The sequence below is a fragment of the Oncorhynchus nerka genome, linkage group LG7 (assembly GCF_034236695.1).
Source record: "Oncorhynchus nerka isolate Pitt River linkage group LG7, Oner_Uvic_2.0, whole genome shotgun sequence".
In the NCBI taxonomy this organism is placed as follows: domain Eukaryota; kingdom Metazoa; phylum Chordata; class Actinopteri; order Salmoniformes; family Salmonidae; genus Oncorhynchus; species Oncorhynchus nerka.
In genome coordinates this window covers 77,038,590-77,060,372 of record NC_088402.1, presented here as the reverse complement: position 1 = coordinate 77,060,372, position 21,783 = coordinate 77,038,590, and the positions used below count along the sequence as shown (strand labels likewise).

The 21,783-nt window shown below is 42.2% G+C and overlaps 3 protein-coding genes across 4 annotated transcripts; 2 read left to right on the top strand and 1 right to left on the bottom strand.

Moving 5' to 3' along the window:
* The first annotated feature begins 2,154 nt into the window (after nt 1-2,154).
* On the top strand, nt 2,155-6,393 carry LOC115132847 (lysophosphatidic acid receptor 6). The gene is made up of 2 exons (XM_029665585.2): nt 2,155-2,393; nt 2,741-6,393. Exon 2 carries the CDS (start codon nt 2,834-2,836, stop codon nt 3,794-3,796), a length of 963 nt encoding a protein of 320 aa, XP_029521445.1. The 5' UTR covers nt 2,155-2,393; nt 2,741-2,833; the 3' UTR covers nt 3,797-6,393.
* On the bottom strand, nt 6,390-14,360 carry ints11 (integrator complex subunit 11). Of its 2 annotated transcripts, none has more exons than XM_029665066.2 (17): nt 14,035-14,360; nt 13,692-13,789; nt 13,490-13,563; nt 13,081-13,309; nt 12,695-12,793; nt 12,563-12,597; nt 12,335-12,473; nt 12,181-12,245; nt 11,859-12,048; nt 10,947-11,030; nt 10,763-10,852; nt 10,440-10,602; nt 8,014-8,124; nt 7,860-7,921; nt 7,467-7,609; nt 7,139-7,268; nt 6,390-6,704 (listed from the first exon to the last, which is right to left on the bottom strand). In XM_029665066.2, the coding sequence occupies exons 1-17, from the start codon at nt 14,060-14,062 to the stop codon at nt 6,633-6,635; spliced, it is 1,812 nt and encodes a 603-aa protein (XP_029520926.1). In that variant the 5' UTR covers nt 14,063-14,360; the 3' UTR covers nt 6,390-6,632. The 2 variants fall into 2 exon arrangements, with proteins under 2 accessions (XP_029520926.1, XP_029520929.1); XM_029665069.2 differs by having other exon boundaries at nt 11,934-12,048.
* A 98-nt stretch (nt 14,361-14,458) lies between these two features.
* On the top strand, nt 14,459-19,254 carry LOC115132429 (ceramide-1-phosphate transfer protein-like). Its single transcript, XM_029665070.2, has 2 exons — nt 14,459-14,762; nt 18,217-19,254. Exons 1-2 carry the CDS (start codon nt 14,635-14,637, stop codon nt 18,737-18,739), a joined length of 651 nt encoding a protein of 216 aa, XP_029520930.1. The 5' UTR covers nt 14,459-14,634; the 3' UTR covers nt 18,740-19,254.
* Nucleotides 19,255-21,783: the final 2,529 nt, after the last annotated feature.

Genomic DNA, 21,783 nt, shown 5'->3' with positions numbered 1-21,783 from the left:
TATATCTATACTATTGGATTGAGAGCAATCACCACAGCTGTTCACCCCATGTTAGTGGGCGAATGTACATCGTCAAATCGATTTGTTGTTGCTTTTTAAAGGCAGTTGCTCTTTAAGTATCAAAAGCAAATATAATTGCTCAAATATTATTAAGTATCAAAAGTAAAGGTATAAATCATTTCAAATGTCTTATATTAAGCAAACCAGACGGCACGTTATTTGTTTTTTTTCGGATAGCCAGGGGCACACCAGCACTCAGACATGAAGTATTTGTGTTTAGTGAGTCCGCCAGATCAGAGGCAGTGGGGATGACCAAGGATGTTCTCTTGATAAGTACATGAATTGGACCATTTTCCTGTCCTGCTAAACATTCAAAATTTAACAAGTACTTTTGGGTGTCAGGGGAAATATAAAGTAAAAATGACATTATCTTCTTTAGGAATGTAGTGGAGTAAAAGTTGTCAAAATATAAAGTACAGATACCCCCCAAAAACGACTTAAGTAGTACTTTAAAGTATTATTACTTAAGTACTTTACAACACTGCTTTGTGCCTATGGATCTATGTACAGTATGTCCAGAGGTGCAGGGATTTCTCTCTCTCTTTCTCTGCATGGTCTCATCATGCAAGAAGTTTCCTTCTAATATCTCACCCCAAGTGTTCAAATCAGTCTGCTGACTCAACAGCTTTCGAAAAGCCCTGAATGTGGAAGGACAGGAAAGGCTTTGATCTCAGAGGAAGAAACAGAGCAAGGGATGAGAGAGAGGCCTTGATTTGAGCAAGTCTAATTTTAGGCCATGAAGCGATGGAGGACGCTTATGTAAGACAGACACATGGGGGTGCAGCATGCAGGGATGCTACTTTTGTGAAAGACTAACAAACTCCATAACACCTGCTCCAGTAGAACACATTCCTCTATCCTCTTTCTGACTGAAGGACAGATCACCCAATTAGCCTCCCCAAATGTCAGATACATAGGTATTTGTAATGGGAAAGAGACACGTTTACAGATCAACAAGGGAAGGAAATGGTTAGTAAATGTAGTTCAGACAACCCCCCAATTTGATTAGGTGTTTATTTTTGGCACCTGCTTTAGAGTCAATCTGTCACAGTCGTCATAATGAGGAGACCAAGGCGCAGCGTGGTAAGCGTACATCATCTTTAATTAAAGAATGAACACTGAACAAAACTAACAGTGACGCTAATATGGCTAGTGCAGAACAGTCAACTAAACATAGAATAACAACCCACAAAATACCCAAGGAATATGGCTACCTAAATATGGTCCCCAATCAGAGACAACGATAAACAGCTGCCTCTGATTGAGAACCAATCTAGGCAACCATAGACATAAACAGCTAGATATACAAAAACTAAAACACATTTATACCCATAAAGCCCCTAACAGCAAATACATTTGGGATCAAAATCCGTGCTCAATAATCATGCTTTAGAATTTCGCTTTACAATCTGTGGATATGGCTTGTTGCTATGCTGCAGGCAATGATATGACCAGCAGTAAGGGACATTTGGTTTGTGTTAAGCGCCCCCCAGCGTTAAAGAAGAGTCAAGACACCCAGAATAGCATCATAACAAACACACTACACTGAGTTAAAGCCAAGACAATCTTTTTATTGAAAAGCCACTCTACAAGTCACCTTTCTTGGCAAGAGCTCTCAAACGGACACTCTTTATCACTTAATACATAAATAAGGCTTTAGTTGTATGCCAGTTTGTTGTTCATGACTTAATGGTGCACTGTCCATCTAGTTAGGCTGATCATTTCTCACCTGTTTTATAGTGTGACATCACACTTTATGTATGTTTCTACATATGTACCAAGATGTTGAAATAAACCTAAAAATCAATTTGGCAAGCTTAGCATAATTTAGTGAGGACACAACCTCTAGTGATGTACAGTAACGTATCAAGGAACCAATAAACTATCATTAGTAGCATGCAAGTTAAAACATTTCTCCAAGAAGATGATTTAATATTATGTCAAGGAAAAACAAACTCAGATTGTCAGTCTTAAACTGACTTTGTGACAAAGGCTTGCTTCTATGTGTTGATAGCTAGCAAAATACTGTTATAAATGATGTCTCTTCTAACACCTTCAACTTAAAATAACAGAGCAACACTTTCCTTGACAGGATGGTGGGTGTCTGATACAAACCACACTGAAGAGCAAAATGCATATACTGACAGTTTCCTGTGTGCCTTCATTCGGCACCAAGCAGCGCCCCCAGAGCTAACAAAGATTTTCCAACCCCTGTGACATCAGCTCATATATGAAGGTGAAGGGGGGAAAACAGACAATGTGTTTGATTAGTGTTCACGTGAAGTAGCCTACTGTAGTAGTTTGACTTTTTTGAAGAGTTCTTCACAAACTTTGTAAGTACTTTTTCCTTTAAACATACCATCTTTTACCAACACACTTTACATTATTTGGTCATAGTTAAAGAATTGTAGCCTAGTCACAGAACAGTCATGAGGTTCATAAGCGGAAAAACATCTTGATCATTTCAATTCAATTACCATAAGTGAATTTAGATAATTCAAACAGCAACTTTTTTTTCTTACAATGGAAGCTTCAACAATTCTGATTATATTGGCAAGTTATTGCACGTGTCAAGCAAGCAGATGATAGGATGTGATAAACATTGCCTGTAAAACAGCAACAGTGATATCGCAACTTTTACAGAACAGCTTAATAATCTGACTGAACACTTCCCCCACAGGTTGCATCATTAGCTAGGGAAAGCAGAAATATACTTTCCCACTGGTTCTGTCACATACAAGCTCCTTTTGATAACCAAACCAGACCTGAAACAATGAATACATCTGTTGGAGATGGAACTGACAACTGTAGTACCCCCAGAGACTACCAGTTCTACTTCTTCCCAGCCGTCTACAGTCTGGTGATGGCACTGGGCCTGCCAGGCAACGTGGGAGCCCTCTATGTGTTCATCTTCAAGATAACTCCCCGCACCTCCTCTAACGTGTTTGTCATTAACCTGGCCCTCGCTGACACCACCTTCCTTTGCACCCTGCCCTTCAAGATCCACTACCACCGCAACAGCAATGACTGGGTATTCGGAGAAGTGGCCTGCAGCATCACAGGAACACTGTTCTTCGCCAACGTCTACATCAGCATCGCCTTCATGACCTGTATCTGTGTGGATCGATATGTGGCCGTCGCCTATCCTCACACTTATCTGAGGCTCCGGAACTCACGTTGCACTGTACTGGTGAGTGCAGCAGTGTGGGTGGTGGCGGGGGCAGCTGTTCTGGCCTTCATCCTAGTGGGACCTCTGGACAGCCAGCACCGTAGCTGCTTTGAAAACTTCTCCCAGAAAGAGTGGGACAGGCGTCTGGTGCCATACAGCATATTCAGTCTCGTCGTCGGCTCGCTACTGCCCTCTGTGGTCATCCTGGTGTGTTACCCTCTGGTGGCGCGGCGCATCGCTCTCATCCGGACCAACACAGCCCGCGGAGCCCTGAGGGTCATCTACACAATCTTAGTTATCACCCTACTCTGCTTCTTGCCCTACCACGGGGTTCACTTCCTGCATCTGCTCCGCCGTCTAGGGGTCATCCAGCACTGTCCCTATGCAAACGCCATCTACAATGCCCGGCGAGTGACAATGGCCCTCGTCAGCCTCAACAGCTGTCTGGACCCCCTGCTCTACTACTTCACCACCAGTCACTGTAAGTGGAGTCCCTCCAAGGCCAGGTTCAGATGGCTGTGGGATAGGAGGACCATGGGAGTCTACACCATCGCTGTGAGACCGTGATGCTTTTGCTTGCTCTGACTATATGAAATTACATGCATTTTATGTTCCGCTCAAACTCTGAAGGCTCGTGGTGAAGCATTGTTTTCCTTACAGTGTACTGTCAACCACCAATTATTTTGTATACCTTTACATGTATGCCATGTAAATATAGCATTTACATCTTCCCTTATGTTCATCGCTTTAAAAGACCCAGTGCACTTAAAAACCGTGATTTTCCTGTCATGTACAGTACCAGTCAAAAGCTTGGACACACTCATTCAAGGGTTTTTCTTTATTTTTAATATTTTCTACATCGTAGAACAATAGTGAAGACATCAAAACTATGATATAACACATATGGAATTATGTAGTAACCAAAAAGGTGTTAAAAAAATAAAAATATATTTGAGATTCTTCAAAGTAGCCACTCTTTGCCTTGACAGCTTTGCACAGTCTTGGCCTTCTCTCAACCAGCTTCATGAGGAATGCATTTCCAACAGTCTTGAAGGGGTTCCCACATACGCTGAGTACTTGTTGGCTGCTTTTCCTTCACTCTACAGTCCAACTCATCCCAAACCATCTCAATTGGGTTGAGGTCGGGTGATCGTGGAGGCCAGGTCATCTGATGCAGCACTCCATCACTCTGCTTCTTGGTCAAATAGCCCTTACACAGCCTGGAGGTGTGTTGTGTCGTTGTCCAGTTGAAAAATAAATGATAGTCCCACTAAGCGCAAACCAGATGGGATGGCGTATCGCTGCAGAATGCTGTGGTAGCCATGCTTGTTAAGTGTGCCTTGAATTCTAAATAAATGCTTAATGGTTATGGCGACTACACTAAAAAACGTTCAAAGTTCTTGTAATTTTCCGGATTGACCTTCCTTAATGTCTTAAAGTAATGATGGACTGTCGTTTCTCTCTGTTTATTTGAGCTGTTCTTGCCATAATATGGACTTGGTCTTTTACCAAATAGGTGGGTATACAGAAGATAGTCCTACCTTGTCACAACACAACTGATTGGCTCAAATGCATTAAGGAAAGAAATTCCACAAATTAACTTAAAAAGGCACACCTGGGTAGGTGGCTACTTTGTAGAATTTGTTTAGCACTTTGTTGTTTACTACATGATTCCATATGTGTTATTTCATAGTTTTGATGTCTTCACTATTATTCTACAATGTAGAAAATAGTAAAAATAAAGAAAAACCCTGGAATGAGTAGGTGTATACATTTTTGACTGGTACTGTGTGTGTGTGATATTTAACTGACACACAGTTCAAAAGTTTGGGGTCACTAAGAAATGTTCTTGTTTTTGAAAGAAAATCACATTTGTCTATTAAAATATCAAATTGATCAGAAATAAAAAGTGTAGACATTGTTAATGTTGTAAATGACTATTGTAGCTGGAAACTATCAGCAACCATCACTCATGTGTTCCAATGGCATGTTGTCTTAGCTAATCCAAGTTTATCATTTTAAAAAGGCTAATTGATCATTAGAAAACCATTTTGCAATTATGTTAGCACAGCTGTTGTTCTGATTAAAGAAGCAATAAAACTGGCCTTCTTTAGACTAGTTGAGTATCTGGAGCATCAGCATTTGTGGGTTCGATTACAGAATAAAAATGGCCAGAAACAAAATTACTTTCTTCTGAAACTCGTTAAGTCTATTTTTGTTCTGAGAAATGAAGGCTATTCCATGCGGGAAATTACCAAGAAACTGAAGATCTCATACAACGCTATGTACTACTCCCGTCACAGTGTCTAGTTTGAGAAACAGATGCCTCACAAGTCCTCAACTGGCAGCTGCATTAAATAGTACCCGCAAAACACCAGTCTCAACGTCAACAGTAAAGAGGCAACACAGGGATGCTGGCCTTCTAGGGAGAGTTCCTCTGTCCAGTATCTGTTCTTTTGCCCATCTTAATATTTTCTTTTCATTGGCCAGTCTGAGATACGGCTTTTTCTTTTCAACTCCGCCTAGAAGGCCAGCATCCCAGTTGCCTCTTCACTGTTGACATTGAGACTGGTGTTTTGCAGGTACAATTTAATGAAGCTGCCAGCTGAGGACTTGCTTCTTTAATCAGAACAACAGTTTTCAGCTGTGCTAACATAATTGCAAAATGGTTTTCTAATGATCAATTAGCCTTGTAGCTAACACAACGCACCATTGGAACACATCAGTGATGATTGCTAATAGGCCCTCTGGTCGCCTATGTAGATATTCCATTTATTTTTTTAAATCTGCCGTTTCCCCGCTACAATAGTCATTTACAACATTACAATGTCTACACTGTATTTCTGATCAATTTGATGTTATTTTAATGGAATTTTTTTGTTGCTTTTCTTTAAAAAACAAGGACATTTCTAAGTGACCCCAAACTTGCTTGCTTGAGAAATTGCTCTTTGCTAATAAGCTATTTTTTTTTTTTACCATTTTAATTTAAAACATTCACAGGGAGGTACTTTATTATTACCCAGAAATGATTTGATATCGAGATAAAAACTGCTGCACTGGACCTTTAAGAGCTCACAAAATGACAATGCAATTACTTGATTGTTGCGTATTAACAATTAGTGACTTGGATTATATCAATATAAATAAAGTTCAGTAACACTTTATTCTTATAAAAAGATTTATTCAAATCAGCTTTGTACAACATTGAAACTAACCTTTACAGTAAGCTACACATTGGGATCGTTTACATTTTAGTCATTTAGCAGACACTCTTATCCAGAGCGATTTACAGGAGCAATTAGGGCACAGAAAAATGTTTCACCTACTCGGCTCAAAGATTCAAACCAGCGACCTTTCGATTACTGGCCCAACACTCTGCCCCCTGCCACCGATCTGAACTACGTCACATTGAAGACAGCCCTGATGGAAGTCCTTTCTTCAGCAGAGTAGACAGAAAGCTCCCCAGATCTTCATCCTACAAATAACACAATTTGTGTTGAAATAAACATAGGATAAAAGGATTTGGATTGGTTTTGGTTAACTAGAAGTGCGTCACAAGACATAATGACAGTGACTTGTGCCATACAGTATAGAAATCCACCCACAGGCCCTCCAAGGTTGTGGCCTACACCTTAGTGTGTACAGTGTTACATACTGTAGTTCAGATTGGACCGTAAGCTCACTCCACAGTTTGAAATGCCCCTCCTCATCACTGAATTGCTAGCTTTTCAGTGGCGTAAATGGCTAGTATGTTGTCGAATGTGTAGACACGTGCGTTTGTGAGGCAGAGGACCCTAGTTCGATCCGTTGTACGGACAGTGTACCCAGACAGGGAGGAAACTATACTGCTAAGCACACTGTGGTCCGTCACAATAGCTCACACTCATTTTCAACAGCCACCCTCCTTACCTGGTAGCTCCAGGAGAGCAGCAGCACCTTGGTGTTGGGCTCTTCAGTTGAGGAGGACACCTTGATCACAATGGACTCCACCATGACGGTCCCATCTGGGAGGTGCTGGATGGTATAACCTTTCAGCACACTAGAACAGAGACAGAGAAGAAATAGTAATTAATATTATTATATGAAGGTGTGTTAGTGGATCAGACCTGAGTACTGTGAATACGAATTATAAAATTTTGGAAGAAGATCAAACAAACTATGTGCCTTTTACAGCCAAGCTTTAACCAAATAAGAACTTGAAAACACAATAAAAATTGTAAACTCGGTCTTACGGTACCTCTTGAGGTGTGTGTAGATTCTGCTGAGAGTGTCGGGGTCACTGTGTGGGTCCTGGAGCTGTACTCGGCAGGTGAAGCGGAGCTGGTGCTCGTTGAGGCCCAACTCCTTGAGAGCCTGTTCTGGAGAGACCAGACGAAGACTCTACACCCAGGGGAAACACAGGAGGGAAAGGGTAGAACACGGGAGAGAGAGAGAGAGAGAGAGAGAGCGGAACACGGGGCAACAAGAGGTCACTCACAAGGCAAGGCCAAAGGCAGAGAAAAAAACAACTTGAATTACTAGCATATCTGAATTAGCTAGGCAAGGCCATAGTTACGTTTTCTATCATAAATATATAAATCAGAGTATCACTACGTTGTATGAATGGCAGTTGGTGGAATTCAGAACTTACATTATCCTTCATGATCAGGGTCCCGTGCATGGTACGAGGCTTTTTCGGGTCAGGTAAGGGGCCTGTGGCGCATAGCAGTCAAACAGTGAATAACAGACACATCAACTGGGAGAGTGAGCTAGATCAAGATTGACTAAGATGTACTGAACAATACCTCCAAGGGCCATCTCCCTCTTGAGCAGGTTGAGTGAGATGTCTACTGGGACACTGGGGTTGGTGATCACAGTGGTCGTCTCACCGTTGGCTGGCATGAAGCAGTTGATGGCTGTCATTCACAAAGAAAGACGAATGAGGCATAATACCAGAGCTGTGTTCAGTAGGGAGATAATTTTTTCCAAATGGAGTTAAAAAGAGGGAGGTTGAACATGCACTTACTTGTCCAATAAGAATACAGATTTTCATTTTCTGTTGCATAACACTTTGCTACACTGTGTCCTACTGAACACTACCCAGTGCTCCTAACAAGATCCTCAAACCTATTTGGCACATAATGCAATTCTACACTGAACAAAAATATTAATGCAACATGTAAAGTGTCTGTCCCATGTTTCATGAGCTGAAATAAAGGACATGTTGTTCCAATTTTGTGCACAAATTAGTTTTACATCCGTTAGTGAAAATTTCTCCTTTGCCAAGATAATTCATCCACCTGACAGGTGTGGCATATCAAGAAGCTGATTAACAGCATGATTATTACACAGGTGCACCTTGTGCTGGGAACAATAAAAGGCCACTCTAAAATGTGAATTTGTGTCACATAACACAATGCCACAGATGTTTCAAGTTTTGAGGGAGTGTGCAATTGGAGTGTTGACTGCAGTAATGTCTACCAGAGCTGTTGCCAGAGAATTGTATGTTAATTTCTCTACCATAAAGGGGGGAATGGAGCTGAGGAATATTTCTCTGTAATAAAGCTCTTTTGTGGGGAATAACTCATTCTGATTGGCTGGGCCTGGCTCCCAAGTGGGTGGGCCTATGTCCTCCCAGGCCCACCCACAGCTGCGCCCATTGCCCAGTCATGTGAAATAACAACAATGTCATGGGGCGGCAGGTAGCTTAGTAGTTAGAGCATTGTGCCACTAACCGAAAGGTTTCTAGATCGAATCCCCAGGCTGACAAGATAAAAATCTGTCGTTCTACCCCTGAACAAGGCAGTTCCTAGGCTGCCATTGTAAATAAGAATTTGTTCTAACTGACTTAGACTGACTGACTGCCTAGTTTAAAAAAGGTTTTAAAAAATTATAATAATAAATAATATCCCCAGCCCAACTGACTGCCTAGTTTAAAAAAGGTTTTAAAAAATTATAATAATAAATAATATCCCCAGCGTTACGCACCAATGAAGCCAAACGTAGCTGCTGCTCATTCCGTTTGCTCGAAAATGGTTTTTTAAAAAGTACTACCAGCAGTACTACAGTACTAGACCTGCACCTGTCGACGACACAAGTTGTGCTCGTGGAAGCAGAACATCCAATGCTAGCATCAGTAATTCTACATTTGCTGTTAGCCCAGCTAGCATGGACACTGACAGTGAATCTGATGCAGCCAAAGAGCTACTGCCCCCTTACCCAGGAAAGCAACGAACAATAGACAGGGACGTTTGACCATCGAAGAGGCGCAAATATGATGAGAACTACATTGATTTGGGGTACACTTATATTGGGAGCCGTGCCTTTTCTCAGCCATATTGTGTTATATGTGGAAAAGTATTATCTCACAACTCTCTTTTTATCACTCTTGTGCAGACATTTAGAAACAAAACATGCCAATTTGAAAAACAAGCCACAAGAGTTTTTGGAGCGAGAATTAAAAGAAATGTATAAAAGCAACAGATTCCATGAATAAGAACGGATTAGAAGCGTCTTATATGGTGAGCTACCGAGTGGCTTGGACAAGCAAGCCCCATACTATTGTTTCACGATGCATCAGTTACATGGCCGGAGATGTTTTGAAACAACAAAACTCTTCTCTCTGCATTAACAAGGACAACACACAGGTCTTCCATCATTGTATGATTTTGTGTGCAAATGAACTCAAGCTTACGGACAATGTCAAATGTGATATAGTGAAGCACCTGAGTGAGTTGGTGCGCAATTACGCAGGTACTTTCCCGAAATGGATGACACAAACAACTGGATTCGTTACCCCTTTCATGCCCTGCCTCCAGTCCACTTACCGATATCTGAACAAGAGAGACTCATCGAAACAAGCGGTTCTGTGAAAATGTTATTTAATCAGAAGCCACTGACAGATTTCAGAGTATCCTGCCTTGGAAAATCGCGCTGTTATGTACTATAGCTCTTTGTCACTTCCCACATGCTGGGTTGTGACAAAAACACAAATTCTTATGTTTAATATATGTATCGTATAGTGTGTGTGTGACAGGCTTACAATGATGGCAAAAAAACATTTGAGAGTACGCTGACCCTGGTGCTAGAGGGGGTACACAGAGGTTGAATGTTTGAAGGGGTACAGGACTATAAAAAGTTAGGGAACCACTGGTACAATATATATATCCTCTCTGAAGCCCTAACATTCTTGAAGTAAATATTGTTACAAGGACATCCAGGTGTCACTCACTGAACTCCTGCTCGATCTTGTCCTTGAGGAACTCCATCTTCTTGGCCTCTCCGTGCACCAGCAGCATGTTGCGAGGCTCTGCCATGCGGATGAGCTGCATGATGCCCTTAGCGTCTGCATGGGCGCTGAACGACATGTACTCCACCTGCAGCTTCACCTCCAACTGCAGGGGTCACAGATGGCAAAGGTCAAGGGTCAGCAGACAAACGACAACAGCCCGGCTCACATCTCTCAATTTCACTTTGTCCATTTGATATCTATTACTGCAGTAAAATCATGATTATACATGAAGTTAAATACAATCAAATACTATCTTGCATTACCGTTTGTCTATTCTCTATCTCCAGTTTTTTTTGACCATTCAGGATCTTGTGTCCGATGGTGCCTTGCACACAATACCCAGGCATGATGATCTGAGTAACAGAACATTTAAAGTAGAATTGATTTTCGCCCAATTTCACAAAAAACACACTGCTCCGTAAATTCCATATCTCAAATGGGACTTACCATATTCTTCTCGTTGCCAGCCCACTTTTTGAATATCTGTAGAGACTGACCAGCATGCAACATTCCTGGGGTGGCAAATACCACCTGAGGGAACACACACATTTCAGTAGTGTTATTTCAACAATGCCATTCATAAAAACTATAAAATAAATAAAGTTGCACACTCTACACTGAGTGTAGAAAACATTAGTAACACCTTCCTAATATTGAGTTGCACCCCCTTTTGCCTTTCGTAGGGACATGAACTCTGTCGAAAGTGTTCCACAGAGATGACGGCCCATGTTGACTCTTATGCTTCCCACAGTTGTGTCAAGTTGGCTGGAAGTCCTTTGGGTGGTGGACCATTCTTGACACACGGGAAACTGTTGAACGTGAAAAACCCAGCGGCGTTGCGGTTCTTGACACACTCAAACTAGTGTGCCTGGCACCTACTACCATATCCTGTTCAAAGGCACTTAAATCTTTTGTGTTGCCCATTCACCCTCTGAATGGCACACACACAATCAATGTCTCATTTTTTCCCTTTAACCTGTCTTCTACACTACTTGAAGTGGATTTAAAAGGTGTAACAGATCATAGCTTTCACCTGGATACACCTGTTAAAAAAAAAAGTTTTACCCATGACATTTTTGGGAGAATATAGTATACTCTGGATTTTTATATAGTTTACTCTCCATTAGTCAGCATCCTCACAAACATTTTTGGGTGCGTGTCAGATGTTTTACTTTTTAGACAACGGGTCTCCAGTGACTATGTAGAATATTCACTGGGGTAAGAAGAATAGCTTCTATAATGGACAAATCATTGGACTTGTCTTTATCTAAAGCATATCAATGCCTAAACATTAAACGGTTCCAACTGTAAACAAGGTTTTAGTAGTAGCATGCAAATATGATGGTGATGTTTCTCCACCATTGGTCCAGGATTGTCTGCGTAGGAGCGATCAAAGGCCTTAATGTGTTTGAACTCAAACATGTTTCTCTGTACAAAGGTTTTTCTGATCTTCTGATTGGTCCAGGTGATGAAGAGTTTGTAGTAGTGATTGGCTTTCTCTGTGAGCCCCGTGGAGAAGTAGATGGGTGCTTTCATGTTCATCCGCTCCCTGTGGAAGGAGAGGAGAAGCTTTTACATCATTCCCCGATTGCTTATCCAGTCATCAAGACACAAAATGAACATCTTAAAAAAAGAACACTAGCTAAACTAATGCTAATCGAATTTGGAAAAGAAACCTTACCAGAATGTTTCCAATAGAATGCACAATTCCTGAGCTCTACCCAAGGCAAAGACCGGAATCAGAACCTGAGAGCACAACATTTAATCCTTTAGGACACAAGTACTGGAGAGACAGAATGTATATGGACAGAAAAAACCTGTGTGGTGGCCCTCACCTTCCCCCCTCTCTCCACTGTCTCGTGTACTTTCTTCAGGAAGTCCCTCTCCCTGCACCTCTTGGAGTCACGGATGGTGGTGGCGTAGGTGGACTCTGAGATGAGGACGTCTGGCCGACACTTATCGATCCACGCAGCCCTATGACAACAAAATACAAATGGTTTATTATAGAACACATAGGCATGGATCTAAATCATGTTGCACGAAACACACAAATCACCACTTACCCTAAATGTCTGTCTGGCGTCATGTTATAGTCACCCTGCAAAAGCAAGTAAGGATAAGTTACTTCAAAGAAATCACATGATTCATGCATTGATCAATAATAAGCCCAGTTCTATTAATAGGCTAATACTCACAGTGTAGACCACAGACTCAGATCCTACTTTGATCTGCACCATAGCAGCTCCTAGGACGTGGCCTGCATAGTAAGCCTTGATCTCCAGCTCATCATCCACCTAAGAAACCATGACAGAATGAACGCAATACATCATTCCATACCCTAATACTACCTCCAAATGTGGTTTCTTGGCCATCATTGAGAAAGTAATGCATTATACCCTTGGAGTAGCCTGGTTCCAGGTCTGTTTGTTCTGTCTTGCCAACTGCTATGATCATTGTCATACCAAACAATGACCATGGGAGTTGGCAAGACCACACAAATAGATATGGAACCAGGCTACACTTGGAGTACTTCTCAGACCTGACTTTATCAATTAAAAAGGTATATATCAGGACTGTATACCTGGACAGTCTGGTGGAGGTTCAAAGGGACTACTTTCTTCATGCAGTCCTTGATCATCTGGGATGTGAAGAAGTTGGTTTCGCCCTTCTTGTCCACAGTGATCTTCCTGAAGTCCTCCAGCAGGATAGGGCAGATGGCCTTGGTGGGGTGGGTCATGTAGATGGGGCCATCGTAGCCCACCATCTCACTCATGTACGGCAGAGCACCACAGTGGTCCAAGTGGAAATGACTAGGAGAGTTAGTGTGAGTAATCAGTTAAAATATAGAAGATAAAATCAATCAAAAGATAGAATGCCCTTGAGTGGGAGAAAGCTCTTTCTCTTTGTGTTGAGCCTGATAAGGTTGTTTCTCTTGCTGAAGAGAAGAGTAGTACCTAGATATATCTAAGTGCCATATAAAGACCACAAACCTGATAATTACACAGTCCAAGAATTCTGTCAGGCGTCCTTGTTGTGTTATGTAAGAGAAATCTGGGAATCTTCTCTGAAAAGAACAATGGCACAATAACAGAACACCAAAGGAACCTAAAGTGTATTTGACTGTCAAATTGAGAACAGTGGATCTACTGACATATAATTGCATACTTGTTAGCACCCTGTGGGTATACTTACGTCATCATTGAAGCCCATGTGCATCCCACAGTCAAGCATAATGTTTTTGCCCCCAATAGAGACAAGGATGCAGCTACGGCCAACATCTTGTCCAGCACCTGAGAGGAAACAAGAGGATGAGATACACAAATGAACATCTCATCCATGTTAATTTCACAACATGTCGTTTAGCTGACCTTCAAGATTGGAAGTTCTTCGTGTTACGTTATAATCAAAGAGAGTAACGTTACCACCATTTATCTGCTCTAAGATATTGTAACGACCCTATGCATGCGCAACAGTCATTATTTCATGTTTGGGAGAAATGTCTGCCCGTGCATGCAGATAAAAATTTGATACTTACCCAGTGGTGTCACTTTTATCTCAGGCATCCTGGCTGGGTATTCAAACTAAATGTGGTCGATAAAGTAGCTACCTAGAACTCTAAAGTTAGCTAACTTTACTAGCGTTAGCTAGTTCAAGTAGCTACTAGCTAGCTGGTTAGTTAGCTAGAAATGTAAACGTAGACGTGCCAACTAGGTGACACTAGCGGCTAAATTGTGGTGGATAAAGCCTCTGTAAAGAAAAAGAAAAAATATTTAGCTCGCTGGATAAATGGCTGCCAGAAGCTGTTTTGTTTTTGAACGATGGGGTAGCAGCGTGTGTTTTTGCTAGTGCTACTAGTGACGGTTCTTCTACTGTTTTACAACGCACTTCACGCGCCATTATCGACTCTCTTTGGAACTGCAGTTCTCACGCGCTTCGGACCGGCGCAGACCTGCGCACTGTGGTTTGGTTATCTGGACAAACAGGGTCTGCAAGGGGTTATCAGAATGCATCATTTTGGTAGAAATGTGTTATTATGATCGGTTATCAAAGATCAGAGGTTAAATAAGAACCCAGTCAAGCTTCTAAAATCGCTACTTTAATTATTGTTCATTTTTAGACGTACTTCCGGGTAGCCATGGCTGTAGCATTGGAGGATCTGAAATTCACTTTACAAGAGGTTCTTGACACTTTTAAGTCATGCCTCTCTGAACACAAAGAAGTATTCCTTGAGCATTACGTAGCAGGGTGGCGTGGTCTCGTAAGGTAAGTCTTTTAAATGCTACAGTAAGCCTAGATACTCAGGTAATTACTGGTAGCTGGTAAACTACCTGCCCTCCAGGACATCTAACGTTACAGCACCCGGTGTCACAGCAAGGCCTAGAAGACCCCTAAGGAGAACCTTGGGCACCCGAGCCATGGTCTGTTCACCCCGCTATCATTTATAAAGCGGAGACAGTACAGGTGCATCAAAACTGGGACCAAAAGACGGATAAACAGCTTCTACCTCCAGGCCATCCGACTGTTAAACAGTCACCACAAGCCAGTCTGTGCCCAGTAACCTGCCATGCACCTTAGACACTCACTAACCATCTACTACCCTGTACTTTACCCTGGAACTTAGACTGCTGCCCTATGTACCTAGAGCCATTGAACACTGCTCACTTTAATAATGTTTACATACTGTTCTACCCACTTTATATGTATATACTGTATTCTATTCACGACTCATCCTATATAACTACTTCTATCCACACCTTTTTATTCACATACTGGTTTTTCACATACATTTACACTACCGTTCAAAAGTTTGGGGTCACTTAGAAATGTAATTGTTTATGAAAGAAAAGCCCCAAAAAATAGTCCAATAAAATAACATCAAATTGATCAGAAATGCAGTGATTACACTGTTAATGTTGTAATTCACTATTGTAGCTGGAAACGGCCGATTAAAAATATTTTTTTTTTAAAGGAATAATATCTACATAGGCATACAGAGGCCCATTATCAGCAACCATCAACTCCTGTGTTCCAATGGCACTTTGTGCTAGCAAATCCAAGTTTATAATTTTAAAAGGCTAATTGATCATTAGAAAACTATTTTGCAATTATGTTAGCACAGCTGAAAACTGTGGTTCTGATTAAAGAAGCAATAAAACTGGCCTTCTTTAGACTAGTTGAGTATCTGGAGCATCAGCATTTGGGTTTGATTACAGACTCAAAATAGCTAGAAACAAAGAACTTTCTTCTGAAACTTGTCAGTCTATTCTTGTTCAAAACATTTTCCCATGGGGTTTTGTATTGTGTATTTAAGTACTGTATTCTCGACATAGCTCATTCTAATATTTCTACTACTATTGCATTTTAGTTACACTGTTTATACACACCACATATTTATTTATATACATGATTCTTGACATGACAGTTATATGTCTACTGCTGTACATATCATTCTTAGTATATCTTGTGTAAATTAATCCGGGGTATATACTGTACAGTGAAGGGGGGAAGTATTTGATCCCCTGCTGATTTTGTACATTTGCCCACTGACAAAGAAATTATAAGTCTATAATTTTAATTGTAGGGTTATTTGAACAGTGAGAGACAGAATAACAACAACAAAAATCCAGAAAAATGCATGTCAAAAATGTTATAAATTGATTTGCCTTTTAATGAGGGAAATAACTATTTGACCCCCTCTCAATCAGAAAGATTTCTGGCTCCCAGATGTCTTTTATACAGGTAACGAGCTGAGATTAGGCGCACACTCTTAAAGGGAGTGCTCCTAATCTCAGTTTGTTACCTGTATAAAAGACACCTGTCCACAGAAGCAATCAATCAATCAGATTCCAAACTCTCCACCATGGCCAAGACCAAAGAGCTCTCCAAGGATGTCAGGGACAAGATTGTAGACCTACACAAGGCTGGAATGGGCTACAAGACCATCGCCAAGCAGCTTGGTGAGAAGGTGACAACAGTTGGTGCGATTATTCGCAAATGGAAGAAACACAAAATAACTGTCCATCTCCCTCGGCCTGGGGCTCCATGCAAGATCTCACCTCGTGGAGTTGCAATGATCATGAGAACAGTGAGGAATCAGCCCAGAACTACACGGGAGGATCTTGTCAATGATCTCAATGCAGGCTGGGACCATAGTCACCAATAAAACAATTGGTAACACACTATGCCGTGAAGGACTGAAATCCTGCAGCGCCCACAAGGTCCCCCTGCTCAAGAAAGCACATATACATGCCCGTCTGAAGTTTGCCAATGAACATCTGAATGATTCAGAGGACAACTGGGTGAAAGTGTTGTGGTCAGATGAGACCGAAATTGAGCTCTTTGGCATCAACTCAACTCGCCGTGTTTGGAGGAGGAGGAATGTTGCCTAGGACCCCAAGGACACCATCCCCACCGTCAAACATGGTGGTGGAAACATTATGCTTTCGGGGTGTTTTTCTGCTAAGGGGGCAGGACAACTTCACCGCATCAAAGGGACGATGGACGGGGCCATGTACCATCAAATCTTGGTTGGGAATCTCCTTCCCTTAGCCAGGGCATTGAAATGGGTTGTGGATGGGTATTCCATTATGACAATGACCCAAAGCACACTGCCAAGGCAACAAAGGAGTGGCTCAAGAAGAAGCACATTAAGGTCATGGAGTGGCCTAGCCAGTCTCCAGACCTTAATCCCATAGGAAATCTGTGGAGGGAGCTGAAGTTTCGTGTTGCCAAACATCATCCTCGAAACCTTAATGACTTGGGGAAGATCTGCAAAGAGGAGTGGGACAAAATCCCTCCTGAGATGTGTGCAAACCTGGTGGCCAACTACAAGAAACGTCTGACCTCTGTGATTGCCACCAAGTACTAAGTCATGTTTTGCAGAGGGGTCAAATACTTATTTCCCTCATTAAAATGCAATTAAATTTATAACATTTTTGACATGCGTTTTTCTGGATTTTTTTGTTGTTATTCTGTCTCTCACTGTTCAAATTAACCTACCATTAACATTATAGACTGATAATTTCTTTGTCAGTGGGCAAACATACAAAATCAGCAGGGGGATCAAATACTTTTCCCCCTCATTGTACGTATAGATTGCATTTGGATTACTGTTGCAGTGCTATTTGGGTTGTTAATTGGATTCATTCTTACGTTTCTTGATTTTAATTTTTTGTATAAAAAAAAAACTTTTTGTTTACTTGTTTGACATTTTACTGCTTCGCTAGGAGCTAGTAAGATAAGCATTTTGCTGCACCTGCTTTAACATCTGCTAAACTGTGTACGGGACCAATAAACTTTGATTTCCAGTTTCATTTATACAGTTTTTCACAATGTATATTCATATATGTCTACTGTATTCTCACATAGCTAATTTTAATATACTGTACTACTGTACATTGCATTTTTGTTACACTGTTTATACACACAATACACTAATTTGATTTAGCTTTGGCATTGGGCTAATGTAAATAAATCCTTGAGTCTGGCATAGTTGGCAAGCCGTACTAATCAGTTTATGCACATAAGGTATCCTTGAAAAAAGTCATAATTTATTTCAGTGTAAATGATTCTGGTTGTTTCAAAATAAAGTTATTTAGAATAATGACATATTTGAAGACTTGGGTTGGGTAGGCTTATATATGAATGCATCATGGTAGTCCAATAAAATGGCTTTTATGTGTATGATTAAAATGTGTTTATTGTCCTTTATTTCCAGATTCATGAACTGCCTGGGGAGTGTGTTTTCCTTCATCTCCAAGGATGCTGTCAACAAGATCCAAATCCTGGTCAACCATCTGAATGGTGAGAATGGAGCCCACTACGTCACCATCCAGTCTATGGTCAAGTATGAACTGGACAGCCAACTGGTCGACCTGACCAAGAGAGGCAGTTTCCCAGAGTCCGGCTGCCGCACCCTCCTGAGGCTGCACCGTGCCCTACGCTGGCTGGAGCTATTCCTGGAGAGGCTACAAACCAGCACTGAGGACAGCAATACCTCGGTCATGTGCTCTGAGGCCTATAATGAGTCCCTCGCCCAGCACCATGCATGGATCATCCGCAAGGCTGCCGGCACAGCGTTCTGGGCTCTGCCAGGTCGTGCTACGTTCTTTGATGTGATGAATGTAGGTAGCCCAGAGCAGGTGATGGCTGTGCTAGGGGACACCCTGCCTCTCATCTCTGAGGTATACCAAGTGACAGAGGACCTCTATGCCCAGAACAACATACTGGAGTTGCCCTAGTAGGGAGAAAGTACTGTAGTAGTAGCCTGGTGGTCCTTGATCTGTTTGTGTCTTACCAACTCCAATGGAATTGTTCATAGGAGTTGGTAAGACTGCATGAACCGATCTGTGACCACCAAGCTACTGTAGCTCTAGTGGTCCAACCAGCACATCAATGCTGGCAAGCCATGCTGCTCTGGATCTTTTCTTGGTGACCATTTATGGTGTATAAGGAGGGGATTATTATTGTATATAATATGTACATTATACATTATGATATAAGGCAACATTACCCATAGGTTTCTTTCTAAATGTAATTCTATGGCTTCCAGTGCTGTTTTTGTTCAACACACGTTTCTGGCATTACATTTTCTCCTTAATGTACTTTAAGTATGCATCATAGTTTATCTCTCAAAGTAGGTTTTGTATCATTACAAATGCACTAGCAGATTTAAAGGTTGTGTGCCTGTCTTGTTAAATCTCAAGATAGACATTTTATTTTTTGAAATATAAACCAGTTATTTTACAGTTTTAAATGTTTTCTGTTGACTATGAATTAAGTTAAACATTATACACTGTGACATGATAGGCCTAAGCTATGTTGTTTTTGTTCTATTTCTGCAATGATTTATGCATCTCTATCATTTTGTCGTGATGTTATATAACCTAAGATTGAAGAAGGATATTAGTGTTAAATCTGGTGTAATGTTTCAATTACAGTTCTTGCACAGTGCAAAACATCTCTGTCTGGACTGGAGGCAGTTGTGATAGAAATGGAATGGATGCTACTGATTCTGCACGCTCCTTTGCTTGCACCAGTTGATGTGCGAGCGTGCGAGGCGAGCAGCGTTGTCAAGGTAACGATAGCTGTTTTGATCATTTGAGTGAGGCTGCCTGCTGAAAAAGCCTCAAAACTTCCCGCTGGAGTGTTGACAAACAAAAGCGAGACTTATCTATCTGCTAAAATGCAAGGTATGCTGCAGATATGTTTGCCATTATTCTTATCTTGCACGGTTATTCTAGAGGCAAGTATGTCCTCTCTTTGTTACCTACTTGGATCTGACAGCTTAGCTAGCTAACACTAGCTAATTTGCTAGCTACTGTAACTGGTCAACAAGGAAATCAAGTGCAGCAACGTTACATGTTGTCTCACTGGCATGTCAATACGATTAGCTAGCTCAGTTGGCCAGTGCTCTCAAAAGGGGTGGCCAGTCTCCTCCTGAGCAGCTACCGGGTATGAAGGCTTTTGCTCCAACCCCGATGAGCAGACATATAGTTAGTTAGCTATCCATGTTTTATTTCACCACTGATGGTACAAAAGTGGATTTTTTTGTTGTTATTCTGTCTCTCACTGTGTTATTCATTCTCTCTCTACTCCTGTGGAGAAGAATGCATTTGACCAGGCCAAAGTCCTCGAAAGGGCGTTGTCGACCCAGCTTGAGCCTCACTCCAAACGTGGATGTGGCTGCCAGCTTCCACGACACACCAATGATCCCCAAACCTCCTTCAATGGGCTACAACAGGTCAGATCGCTGCCTCCTTCCCACTATCACAGCCAGCTGAGTGTGGACGAAGTCCCATACTACCTAGATAATGTTCCTGAGCTACCCTCTCTTCCCTTCCCTTGGAACAAATACAAGCCCCTCAATTGAGAAGAAGGCGTCAGAGGAGGGTGTCTTTGAGTGGTGTGGAGGAGAAGAAATCCAAGCTCAGTCTCTCCGACAACCAACTGTCCTCAGTGAGGACCCGGGCATCATCCCAGAGCAACCCGGAGATGGGGGCGTGCTCGGTCCTCCTTTTCCTGTAAGTCCACAATCATCTCCTTAGTCTTGGTTACGTTGAGGGATAGGTTGTTATTCTGGCACCACACGGTCAGGTCTCTGACCTCCTCCCTATAGGCTGTGTCATCGTTGTCGTCTGCAAACTTAATGAGGGTGTTGGGAGTCGTGCCTGGCCATGCAGTCGGGGGGAACAGGGAGTACAGGAGGGGACTGAGCACGCACCCCTGTGGAGCTCCAATGTTGAGGATTAGCATGGAAGATGTGTTGCCACTTACCCTCACCACCTGGGGGCGGCCTGTTAGGAAGTCCAGGATTCAGTTGCGGAGGGAGGTGTTTAGAACCAAGATCCTTAGCTTAGTGGTGAGCTTTGAGGGTACTATGGTGTTGAACGCTGAGCTGTAGTCAATTAATAGCATTCTCACATAAGTGTTCCTTTTGTCCAGTCGGGAAAGGGCAGTGTAGAGTGCAATAGAGATTGCATCATCTGTGGATCTGTTTGGGTGGTATGCAAATTGGGGTGGGTCTAGTGTTTCTGGGATAATGGGATAATGGTGTTGATGTGAGCCATTACCAACCTTTCAAAGCACTTCATGGCTACGGACGTGAGTGCTACGGGTCTGTAGTCATTTAGGCAGGTTGCCTTTGTGTTCTTGGGCACAGGCACTATTGTGGTCTGCTTGAAACATGTTGGTATTACAGACTCAATCAGGGACATGTTAAAAAGTCACCTGCCAGTTGACACCTGCCAGTTGATCAGCACATGCCCGGAGCACACGTCCTGGTAATCCGTCTTGCCCCGCAGCCTTGTGTATGTTGACCTGTTTAAAGGTCTTACTCATGTCGGCTACAGAGAGCGTGATCACACAGTTGTACAGAACAGCTGTTGCTCTCATGCATGCCTCAGTGTTGCTTGCCTCGAAGCGAGCATAGAAGTGATTTAGCTCATCTGGTAGGCTTGTGTCACTGGGCAGCTCGCAGCTGTGCTTCCCTTTGTAGTCTGTAATAGTTTGCAGGCCCTGCCACATAAGACGAGCGTCAGAGCCGGTGTAGTATGATTCAATCTTAGGCCTGTATTGACGCTTTGCCTGTTTGATGGTTCGTCGCAGGGCATAGCAGGATTTCTTGCAAGCTTCCAGGTTAGTGTCCCGCACCTTGAAAGCATCAGCTCTACCCTTTAGCTCAGTGTGAATGTTGCCTGTAATCCATGGCTTCTGGTTGGGGTATGTACGTACAGTCAATGTGGGGACGACGTCCTCGATGCACTTATTGATAAAACCAGTGACT